Consider the following 12,450-nt stretch of genomic DNA (forward strand, 5'->3'; position numbering starts at 1 on the left):
GATCCTCCCTAATAAAATTTAATCAAATATATATAAACTTTTCAAATATCTAAATAAGACATTAAAATAGATTAAAAAAATAATTTATTTGATAAAAAAATTGAATAAGTACCTCTTTAACAATTTTGTCTCAAATTGATGTTCCTCCCTTAACAAAATTTAATTTAATATATAAAACACGTTTCAAAGTTGAGCATAAAGATATCCAAAATATATTAAAATAAAATACATTACATCACAATAAAATACATAACATAAACATTACAATAAAATAAAATACATAATAAATATTAATCACTTTCAATATACAATAAAATGCATATTTTATCTTTATAATTGTATATTGAACGTGATTAATATTTATTATAAAGATAAAATATGCATTTTATTGTATATTGAAAGTGATTAATATTTATTATGTATTTTATTTTATTGTAATGTTTATGTTATGTATTTTATTGTGATATAATGTATTTTATTTTAATTTTTATATAATATATTTTATTTCAAGTTCCAGTTTATGTAATGTATTCTATTTTATTTTAATTTATAATAGCTATTTAAATTATTTAATTTAGTGTATTTAATTTGAACTATATATATTATATTTATAGATTTAAATAAAAATAAAACATATGTGTTATTTTATTTTAATATTTATATAATATATTTTAATTGAATTAATTAATAGTTTAAAAGTGATGATATTAATTAATAGTTGAGAGAGAGAGAGGAGTTAATTAATGGGTTGAGAGAGAGAGGGAGTTAATTAGTGGGTTAAGATAGAGAGTGAGTTAATTAATGAGTTGATTAATGATTTAGAGAGAGAAAGGTGTGTAGTTTGGGAATGTGAATGAAAAGGTGGGTAGTTTGGGAAAAATTGTTTGAAAGGTGGGTAGGACAGGAAATGGTTCTGGAAAAGAAGATGAAAAGTTGGGTTGATTTATTATATTGATTTAATTACAGTTACACGGTTTATGTTTTTCATAATTATTGTTTTTGTGTTAAATTTTATAATTATTATAATATGATAACTGAAAGTTAAATTTTATATTATAATTAATATAATATAATAACTGAAAGTTAAATTTTATAATTAATATAATATATAATTGAAATTATTAATTTTATTCTAAGTTTTAATGTTTTATAATTAGTATTTAATGCTAAACATGATAACTACATTTTTTTCCCTATTTTATAATTAATATAATGGGATAACGGAAAGTTACATTTTATAATTAATATAATATATATTTGAAATTCTTGATTTTATTGCCGGTTAAGTTTTATATTATAATTAATATAATATGATAACTGAAAGTTAAATTTTATAATTAATATAATATATAATTGAAATTATTAATTTTATTGTAGGTTTTAATATTTTGTAGTTAGTATTTAATGTTAAACATGATAATTTTTTTTTTCTATTTTATAATTAATATAATAGAATAACTGAAAGTTACATTTTATAATTTTATAATTAGTATAATATATATTTGAAATTCTTGATTTTATTGCAGGTTTAATGTGTATATGTAAAATATTAAATTTTAATATATTTTAATAATAATTATATCATTAATATATATATATTAATTAAAATTAATTAATATATTTACAGAGAAAGAAAAACAATTCATAAATGAAGAGAGAGAAATATAAAAAAAAATACCTTTTAATATGAGAATTATTTTGGAGAGAGCGTGAAGTACACCCTCAACATTTCAAATTAAGCGTTATTAGATATATATAGATTACACATGTGTTTAAGACATTCAAACCATATTCCATAATTTAAATAAAACATACTTAATTTAAAATACAAATAGGTTCAAATTGGATCATACACAAATTTATATTTTTTTGAAAAATAAATACAAATATCTTTTTTCAAATGTTCTTAAATCTTTCATTAAATTACACATTTTTTAATTAATCAAAACAATTTCGATAAATCAAAAGGTGTATCTCGAAAATAATATTCAATTTTAAAAATATGTTTAAAACGTCTCTAAATATCAATTAATTTAAAAACGTGTGTTAAATTAATTAGAAAAAAGAAATGATACGATAAAATAAGAAAACATACTTTTCTCCATTTGAAAAAACTCCAATTTATTAAAATTTTAATTTTTCAAGACTAAATGGCAAAATTTAAAGTTCGGGCTAAATTTAATAAAAATAATCCAAGTTGAAGCGTCAGGATAAAAAAATATATAATATATATTTGTGAGCAACATCAAAAGGAAAGGAGACTAACAAACTAAGATTTTTTTTTTTTTTTTTTTTGGCTGATTTCACATGATTTCTATTTTGTTTTTTTTCAAGATTTTAATTAGTTTCTTAAAAATTATTTCTCTCAATTCGCTACTATTCTAATTAGGGATGAGAATTATTAGCTGTATATTCAATATTTGTGAATGTCTAATATTTGAATTAGAGTATTTTGATTTAAGTTTGAGGTCGGGAGGGAAAAAAAAGTACTCAATTGGGTTTGGAGTCAGGAATGACGATAAATAGTGTTCGAAATCCAAACCTGAAACTCGATGCACAACTATATAAATATTATATTTGTTAAGGCTTATTATAACTAACTAACCAACCAACTTACGGTTCACATTTCACGTCATAACAAACTTTACATCAAATTCATCATTTTTTACCCATAGTCCACTCCAACTTTATTTGTTTTAATATTTCTAAAATGATATTTCTCTCTAATTAGTCATTATTATTCTTCTTTCATCTTTTTTTAAATAACAAAATATTTTGTTCTTTTTTCTCATTCTTTAACTTAAATCTCTAACTTTTTTTTTTTTTTGAATTTTTGAATTTTATTTTTATTTCATATCTGGGTAACAACAAAGTTGTTATTTTTTTCAACATCTACGATATAAGTAAATAATGTTTTTATTTGTTTTATTTAACATTGCGATTTTAATAATTTTAAAGTTCAGCATACCCGATAAAGTGGGGATAATGATAATTTTAAAGTTCAACATACCCGATATCGTGTCATAAGAAAAATGCATTGATAAAATTGTGATATTGAATCCATGAAATTCATGGAAGAGGTTACATTTGTAAAGCTATAGATATGGTCTAGACTCTAGAGATCCACAAGAAAAGTGATTATTTCACCAAAATTTAGGTCTGAACTTCCACCCTCATTCACAGCCTCATTAGCTAACTTCTTCTTGACAGCATTTTCCTTAATATCGTTTCCTCCATCCATGACTTCCTTGATGCACCTCAAAATTTCTCCTGCAGCAATCAAAAAGCCTTGACTATTGTCACCATTACCAGCTTTCGGAATGATTCCAACACCCCACATTCTCTCCACACAATACGCATTTGTAGTCTGGTCCAAAATTTGAGGAATTGCAACCATTGGCACCCCTAAGCTCATTGCCTCCAAAGTTGAGTTCCAGCCACAGTGTGTCAAAAAGCATCCGATTGAAAGATGATCCAATACCTCTAATTGGGAACACCACGGTATCACCAGCCCTTTATCCAATGTTTCTATCGCAAAATTCTTTGGCAGCATGTGTTGCTCCGTTTCCCTCACAACCCACAAGAAGTTCTTAGTGCTTCTCCTCAAAGCCTCAGCAATTTCAGCCATTTGTTCTGAACTTATAACGGAACCACTCCCAAACGAGACATAGATAACAGAACCAGTATCCTGACTGCTTAGCCATTTCATGTAGTCTTGATCATCACTTTGCTTGTACATGTTGAATCCATGTGCAATGTCATTTTCAATCCTTTTGTCAAGGTAAAAAGAAGGCACAGTTGGTCCAACTGTTCTTACATTCCAAAGATTTGACATCCACTTCACCACCTATAACAAAATCATGCATTTTTAAGCCGATACTATTAAGATGTAACAGGGAAAATGATGAAAATGTGAAGGAAATAATCACTAATCACCTCTTGTTCCAATTCATAGTAGGTGTTGAATAAAACCCGATCTGCTCTGCCAATATCCTTGATTTGTTCAACAAGGGTTCTTACGAGAGGTGAAAATCGGCTAGTAGTGGAACCCATTGATGGAACATATGGACTTCTCATCTCAGGTAAATCAGGTAATGGAAAAGAAGAGATGGGTAATGGTTCATTTACAAGCTCATGATACAATGGATATAGACTTGCAATCATAGTACAACACATTGTAAAAAATGCAAATGAAGCCAGTCCTTGCTGCTTGGCTATATCGATAGCCCATGATACAGATTGATCATACAGTAAACATTTAACTGGGTGTTTAGTTTGTCCTAATTTCTTGATGACTTGAATTAAATTAACAGGTGCAGTAGCATCAAACCTTTGAACAAAGCCCTTGTATCCTCCTGGTCCTGCATAACCACCTTCTTTATAATCATCGTATATTGGCTCAAATGAAAAGGACTCATGATGTACAGCGCTTCCAACTGATGCAAGTGATGCTACAGTAATTTTGATGACTTTAGAGGCAAAACGCTTAGCAATTTGAAGTACAGGGTTTATGTGACCTTGTGCATAAAATGGGAGCACAATGATGTGGGCTTTATAAGCAGTTGTCGATGCTTGGTTCTCCATTAATGTGTAATTCTGCAAGTTTAGCAGAATGAAAATGAATAAACGATGGTAACATGCAAATGAAAATATATACAAGTGCTTGTAAGGGAGGATGGTGTTAATGATGATCGTACTTCCATTCAAGTTGTGATTTTAGCTTCGAAGGAGACGAAATCCACAAGTTTAGCAGTCAAGCTTAGCTAGGATGGAGATTCACTTAGATATTGTAATATCTGAATTTAAAAGTAAATATAAATGAATTCATATTGCAACTTCATTAAGTTGTAGGTGACAAATGTTTTATTTTCAAGAAAGATGAGCAAGTGGCCTATTCTAATGGAGAAGTGGTGGCATAGGGGAGATAAATCTATATGAGAAAGGATGACATATTAGTCACTTTTCTGTCAATATATTTATTGTTCTCTCATTCTTTTTTCGCTCGTATGGCCAACCTGCAATGTCACAGATCACTGTTTTTCGAGTCATCAACTACAGCAGTAATTGTTTCTCTGCAAATTGAAGTCGTGTATAACGTTTCAGTTTTGTGACCTCGAGCAACAACTTCCACAAATTAAATTGTGACCTTCTTCATCAAACTGTGTAATAGAGATCAGATTGCGCATTAAACCTGGATTGTGTCTCACCTTATTAATCTTCCAAACAGAACCATTTGTCATCTTCAATTTGATGTCACCCATGCCAACAATATTCAGTGGCTTACCATCTACGAGATAAACTTTCCCACAGTTTCGAGTCACATAATTCTCTATTAATATTTTGTGAGCAGTGGTGTGGAAAGACGCTCCTGAGTCCAAAATTCATGAATCTATCAGGTTATCAACATACAGAAGCAGATTCTGTAATAACGTTGGCTTCATCATTTTTATCATCACCGTTTTTCTTCGGTGTTTTGCAGTCCCTCTTTAAATGACCATGTTTACCACAATTCCAGCACTCAAATGTCCTTCCAGACTTGGATTGACTCCTCCTGCTCCTTGACATAGATCTACTCTTACCTCGGTTGAAATTTCTATCATTATCTCTACCCATGTTTTCCACATTCAGAGCAGAACCTTTGAATGTTTCACCAGAATCAATTTTACGAACCTCTTCAGCAAGAATACGATCTCTAACTTCAACAAATTTCAGTTTAGCATTTCCAACTGAATTACTAATTGCTGCCCTCATAGGTTCTCAACTATTTGGTAGAGATGCTAACAAAATCAGGGCACTAACTTCATCCCCAAAATCAATCTCAATAGATAGCAATTGATTCACAATTGTATTGAATTCATTCAAATGAGTAGTGACAGAAATAACATCAAGCATTCTTAAGTAAAAAAGTCTTTTCATTAAGTGTACCTTGTTGTTAGCAGATGGTTTCTCATACATATCAGAAAGAGCTTTCATCAGACCCATGGTGGTCTTCTCCTTTGCTACATTATGAGAAACCGTCTTGGCTAGCGTCAATCGGACAACTCCTAAAACCTGTCTATCAAAGAGTTTCCATTCAGCTTCATCAATCTTCTCTGGTTTCTCACTCAAAGGAACATGAAGCTTCTTTCCATAGAGATAATCTTCAATCTGCATTCTCTAGAAGGCATAATCTGTCACATCAAATCTTCAAATCTCATGTCCTATACTGTTCTCACTTGTCATTGTTTCCAATGCTCATATCTAGCCTAGCTGCTATGATACCAGTTGTTAGGATTTGTATCTCCCAAATCCGACCAGCTAGAAACAATCTATAAAAATGCAAGAAAGAAGAACACAAGAAGACACAGATTTATAGTGGTTCACTCAAATTGAGCTACGTCCACTTCAGCCACCACCAGATTTCACTATGAAAAGAAAAAGGAATACAGAATTTTTACCTCACACTTTATCTCTTTAGAATTATGTCTTTACTTTGTAAACCATTAATAATAACATATTTATAAGGTAAACATTCAGGTAATAAATCTAAATAACTCTTGGTCAGGCCCAAGCCCAAAACCAAGTACAACCCCAGAAAATTCTAATTAACACTTGTAGAGTTTATTATAAGCAGGGACGAAGCCAGGATTTGAAACCTACCCGGGCTAATTTTTTATTAAAAAAATCTATCCGGGCTAGTTTTATAGTTTGCTGTCACCAATGCCTTTTAGCGACGAAAAATAACCTTTTAGCGACGGAAAATAACCAATAACGACGGTAATTTACCGTCATTATTGATCAAATACATAAGGCTCCCCGGGCTACAGCCCGGGCCAGCTTGCACTTGGCTCCGCCCCTGATTATAAGTGTAGACTCCATAACTCAACACCAGGTTCATCCCAAACGACGTTAACGGGATGTCTATATAACGTATGGAGCGAAACTCCCTTTCCCTAGGTTCCATGTCAAAAAGAATGAAGATATATTGTTACGAGCGAAGCTCACTTCTCTCTCCAAACGCCATGTAATGCGGAATGGAGAGAAGCGGTACGGAGCGAAGCATACTTCGCCCAGGCGTCCCGTTGAACGGAATGAAGAGATGCTTTTAGAGCGAAGCATACTTCGTTTCGAAGGTTTTTAATACCTTAACGTTCATGTAAAACCTCCCAACACACCCATGAAAAGATCGTTACCTGTCATGTAAAAACATTTACTCATGTATGTATGTGAAATACAAAAATTAACAAAAAAAATTATATTAAAAATAAAAAAAATTATGAAGAGACGCTTTTCAGTTAAGCATACTTCGCTTCAATTACTTATTTTTATATAAAAAAAATTTTAAAATTTTATTTACGATGAGACGCTTTGCAGTGAAGCATACTTCGCTTTAATTAGTTTATATGTCTAGAGAATCGAGCGAAGCATACTTCGCCAATGCGCCATGTAAAACGGAATGAATATATTGTTTTCAAGCGAAGCGACCTTCGCCCAGGCGCCATGTAAAACGGAATGAATAGACTATTTTCGAGCGAAGAATCCTTCGTCCGGGAGCCATGTAAAATGGGATGAATAGACACTATTCGAGCGAAGACTCTTTCGCCCAGGTGCCATCTAAAAAGGAATGAATAGACGTTTTTCAAACGAAGACTCCTTCGTCCAGGTGCCATGTAAAAAGGAATGAATAGACGTTTTTCAAGCGAAGCGTACTTCATTTCAATTAGTTATATGCCTATACATTCATATAAAACCCCTAGCACAGCCATATAAATACCTTTTAACTGTCATGTAAAAACATTTATTCATTCATGTATGTGAAATAAATTAATTAAAAAGTAATAAAAAAAATAAAAAATTATGAAGAGACGCTTTTCAGTGAAGTATACTTCGCTTCAAGAGTTACTTAGTGATGCTTACTTCACTTGTATTAACAACTTTAATATATATAAACCCTAATATCATTATTATAAAAAACACTTCCGCCCAATTCATCTCTCTCTCTTCAAGCTTCTGCCTCCTTTCACGGCGATTCGCATCCGACTCCCCGTCTACCAGACCAGAAAATCTTGACGTCTCGACAATGGTACGTACACCAAAATAGTAAACTTTTCTTCATATTTATGAAACCACTAAACCCTAGGATTATGTACCCACAATGAGGTCAATATCTCGTTCATATTTAGGAAACTCTACTCCGAAAATGTCACGTTCAATGAAAATCCTTTGTATTTAGGAAAACGTACATAGGGTTAGGTTGTGTATATTATTTCCACAAAACCCTAGTTTTTGATATTAACAAAGCCTTTCTTTTAATGTACAGGCAACAAACAACGCAATCGTCCAAAACACTCTAGGCAAAGACTAGATTTTTTTTTGCCCAAATCAATTATCTAGTGAAGATATAGTACTATTCTTGACCTATATCCATTTTGTTCATATTATATAAATTTTCATTGTAATGACCATGTTTGTTAGAGATAATATTATTTTTTTTACACAGTTGTTATTGGTGCAATATGCGGACACTTGTGGTGCCACGCTGTCAATGAGGTGGAGAGACAATGTAACTCATGTCATAGATTCCACCGATGCTAATGGTCGATGTGGTCGAACTATCAAAGTATTGAAGGCAATATTGAACGGGAGATTGGTCATTACAATTGATTGTGAGACTCTGTTAGTCTTAACGCAATATTCATTTTCACATATATGAAACTAAATACATATTGCTTTTGTACAGTGATAAAATCATCAATGAAATCAAAATGTTACGTTGATGAGGAACCGTACGAGGTGCAACAAGGTAATCATGGGACCGTGGGCGGTCCAAGAGCTGGCAGAATGTGGTATTTGAACAATGTAAGTTTGGTCTGATTCCTCCTCTATATCTTCATTATTCTCCATGATAATTGAAATTGTTTTGTTTATTTTTCAGCTGCTGAAACTGTTCGACAGTTACACTTTTATTTTTGCAGAGGATTTCATCCCAGCTTACAAATAGGATCTGATAGGATTTGTAATTGTTGGAGGAGGTACCACTAAAGAAATAGAGAATTCATTTGTTGAGCCCGAAGATGACAAAACTATACGATGAGACGAGGCACGATGTTAATGAAGTCATTTGGATATTTGAGGCAGTGGATCCTTTGTCAACATATTTGGATGAATATGGTGTTCCTCACACAAGCTTGCTTGAATCTATTTATGTTTGTGATTTGCAACCTTTGTTTACTTAGACTTGTTTTATTGACAATATTGAATATTTGCATTCCTAATGAAATTTGTTTTCTATATTCGTGATTTCAGATTTCATTTTTTTGTTCTTAGTATTGTAGTTTTAAACAGTATTCATTTAATATATGAACAATGGAATGAGTTTTTAATATGAAAATTACCAAATATGAAATCTTTGAACATGAAAGAATCATATAATGTAAAATATACATTTGATTAATAGTAGACATAGCAATCTATGCAGCCAACGCACCTAAAGTATTTACAAATCTCAATTAAATGTGAAGCGCTATACATGTTTTTCAATTGTCAAATATTGTAAAGCAATCTTCGCTATTTGATCAAGCGCTTGACATTGATTAATATTAATTTATAATTATGTTATTCATTTTATTATTATAATCCAAAAATTATCAAGTCACCTCACCCCACCTAACACATTTAATGTTGCCATGCAGTCATGCTGACTAGTTTTGTACGATTTTCTCTCTCTCCAGTGAAGTAGTATTTCGACTTTTCTTCGCCGGATTTCTATACTTCACGATTAATATCTGCAATAATCCATTTTTCTAAATTATAATCTGGGAGTGACAATGGTACGTTTTTCATAACATTTTGTTTATTTTTTAAAAACTTGACTAGAAATGTTCTATTCTTGTTAATTATCAGGAAGGAATCCACACGAACGAGAATGATAATCATGATTTGATATACTTTTGTGTTTGTTTTCTTTAATAATATAAGATGTTTCTATTCATATTGAAGTGAAACACTCTTCACTTATAGGATTGTTGTAAATACTATTGAAGTGAAGCGCTCTTCACTTATATTGCGCTGTAAATACTAGTGAAGTGAAGCGCTCTTCACTTATAGGATTGTTGTAAATACCAGTGAAGTGAAGCGCTCTTCACTTATAGGATTTCTGTAAATAATAGTGAAGTGAAGCGCTCTTCACTTATAGGATTATTGTAAATACTATTGAAGTGAAGCGCTCTTCACTTATAGGATTGTTGTAAATACTAGTGAAGTGAAGCGCTCTTAACTTATAGGATTGTTGTAAATACTATTAAATTGAAGCGCTCTTCACTTATAGGATTGTTGTAAATACTAGTGAAGTGAAGCGCTCTTCACTTATAGGATTGCTGTAAATACTAGTGATGTGAAGCGCTCTTCAATTATAGGATTGATGTAAATACTATTGAAGTGAAGCGCTCTTCACTTATAAGATTGTTGTAAATACTAGTGAAGTGAAGCACTATTCACTTATATTTCATTCATTTTACAAGCATCTTTATATTTTGTTGAGATCAATATTTATTTTCTCCATGTTCTATAATTGACCAGCGAATCTGCGAGTTGTCGGCGTCAATTGAATTTTGATAAAAATGGCCAACCTTTGGAGGACATTGCAGCCAACTTGATTCCACATTTAGGTCGGGAATTTGAGAGGGAAGAAGATGCCTACAAATTTTATTTAGCATACGCTAAAATAATAGGGTTTGGTATTAGGCGCAGTTCAAAACATGCTGACAAAGATGGTTTTTTACTGGATATAGTTTTTTGTTGTAGTGCACAGGGTGAACGGGAAAAAGACAAACGGGATGTTTATGTGAAACGTACCCGTTCTCTAACGAGGTTCGGTTGTGAAGCGAAATTGAGGATAAAAAGGGCAGTAAATAGAAAGTTTGAAGTGGTAACTTTTATTAGTGAATAGTGTCATCCTCTTGCAAGTCCAAAGAAAACTCATATATATAGATGGCATAGAAATATTTTTGTAGCTGCAGGCTTACATATTGAGATGACAACTCATGTGGGAATCCCTCCAAATGCATCCCATGTTCTAATGGCCAAACAAATCGGTGGCAGGGACAATCTTGGTTTTCTTCCTGATGATTACAAAAATTACTTGCGATCGAAAAGAACCAAAGACTATAATTTTAGGGATACATGGGGTGTATTAGAGTATTTGCAGAAAAAGCAATAGGACGATCCATGTTTTCTATAATGTTTTTCAACTTGATGTGGACGATTTGATAACGAATATTTTTTGGTGTGATTCCAACATGCAATCTGATTATTCATATTTCAGAGACGTTGTTAGTTTCGACACGACCTACAAGAAGATAAGAAAGGTCGTCCAGTTGCGCTTTTTGTAGGTGTGAATCATCACAAACTGTTAGGATCTAGATCGCCGCTGGTGGACCGGGGGTTGGATCGGTGGTTGGACCGGTTAGCGGTTCTCACTCGTAGGGTGGTGGTTAATCCGGTTAGAGATTAACACCGGGGTTTCAATACTACACAACCTGTCACAAACCCTTGAACTAGGTTCAAGCGCGGAAGAGGTTTGCTTTCAGGTTGAAGCTGCACGCTTGTATGATAGGCACGGTCGGATTCGGATGATGAAGATTTGGAGATGGTGGGTCGGTTTCGGTAATCTGGATATTCGGTATGGTTAGTATAAAGTCGGTTTGGAGCGATATGGTTAAGTTAGTCGGTTATATAATGAAGCCGACAGAAAGTAAATAACACAACAGATTTTATGGATGTTCGGAGATAAAACTCCTACGTCACCCCTTCCTCTCGAAACCGCGAGAAGGATATTCACTAAGGAATACAAGTACAGGCCGATCGAGACTTATTTCCTGCTCGATAACACTCTTACAATTTACACCGAAGTTGTAAAACACACTTTAACTTTCAACACTTAGGCTTTCTAGAATAGCACACTCTTATCACTTGTAGTAAATGCTCTTAGCGCTCGTTATCCCAATGTATGTCCCGCATTTACTCTTCTGCAACTGCCTCCTTTTATAGGTGAAATATGCCAACGGTCATATTTCACTGCCTTGAATCTGATTGGCTGATCAGCGGTGTAGTGATTCAGTGTCTCAGAAGTTCAGACCTGCGGTCGTTTCCTCAGACCTGATGGTCAAGCTCAGGCCTGGCATTATGTCTCAGACCTGGCGGTCTGTTCATTCGGTGTGCAGGACAAGTCTGTCGGGTTTGTCTTTTACTTGATATAGACACTGTCTGTTTGGACAGTTGTCTGTACTTTGAAGATTTCCTTTCTGGCTTATCCCGAAGTAGAAGGATCCGGTAGTACTGTTTTCTGCAGCCTACAGTCTTTCCTCAGACTTGCATGGATATGGAAGTATTCAGTCTGTTCCTTTGGTATCATTCTCAACAGATACCCAAAATGTCTTCTTGCACTGGTCGGTCATTTGACTTGGCCGAATG

At 32.8% G+C, this 12,450-nt stretch overlaps 1 protein-coding gene across 1 annotated transcript; it reads right to left on the reverse strand.

Annotated features, from left to right (window-relative positions):
• Positions 1–3,072: 3,072 nt before the first annotated feature.
• On the reverse strand, positions 3,073–4,593 carry LOC124914992 (UDP-glycosyltransferase 74E1-like). The gene is made up of 2 exons (XM_047455631.1): positions 3,937–4,593; positions 3,073–3,847 (listed from the first exon to the last, which is right to left on the reverse strand). Exons 1-2 carry the CDS (start codon positions 4,582–4,584, stop codon positions 3,116–3,118), a joined length of 1,380 nt encoding a protein of 459 aa, XP_047311587.1. The 5' UTR covers positions 4,585–4,593; the 3' UTR covers positions 3,073–3,115.
• Positions 4,594–12,450: the final 7,857 nt, after the last annotated feature.

This window comes from Impatiens glandulifera, chromosome 9 (genome assembly GCF_907164915.1).
Source record: "Impatiens glandulifera chromosome 9, dImpGla2.1, whole genome shotgun sequence".
NCBI classification, from domain to species: Eukaryota; Viridiplantae; Streptophyta; class Magnoliopsida; order Ericales; family Balsaminaceae; genus Impatiens; species Impatiens glandulifera.

Coding starts and splice junctions, on each gene's coding strand:
- LOC124914992 (XM_047455631.1), bottom strand. CDS start 4,584: ATGGAGAACCAAGCATCGACAACTGCTTATAAAGCCCACATCATTGTG. Junction 3,848..3,936: donor ACTATGAATTGGAACAAGAG/GTGATTAGTGAT, acceptor ATTTTGTTATAG/GTGGTGAAGTGGATGTCAAA.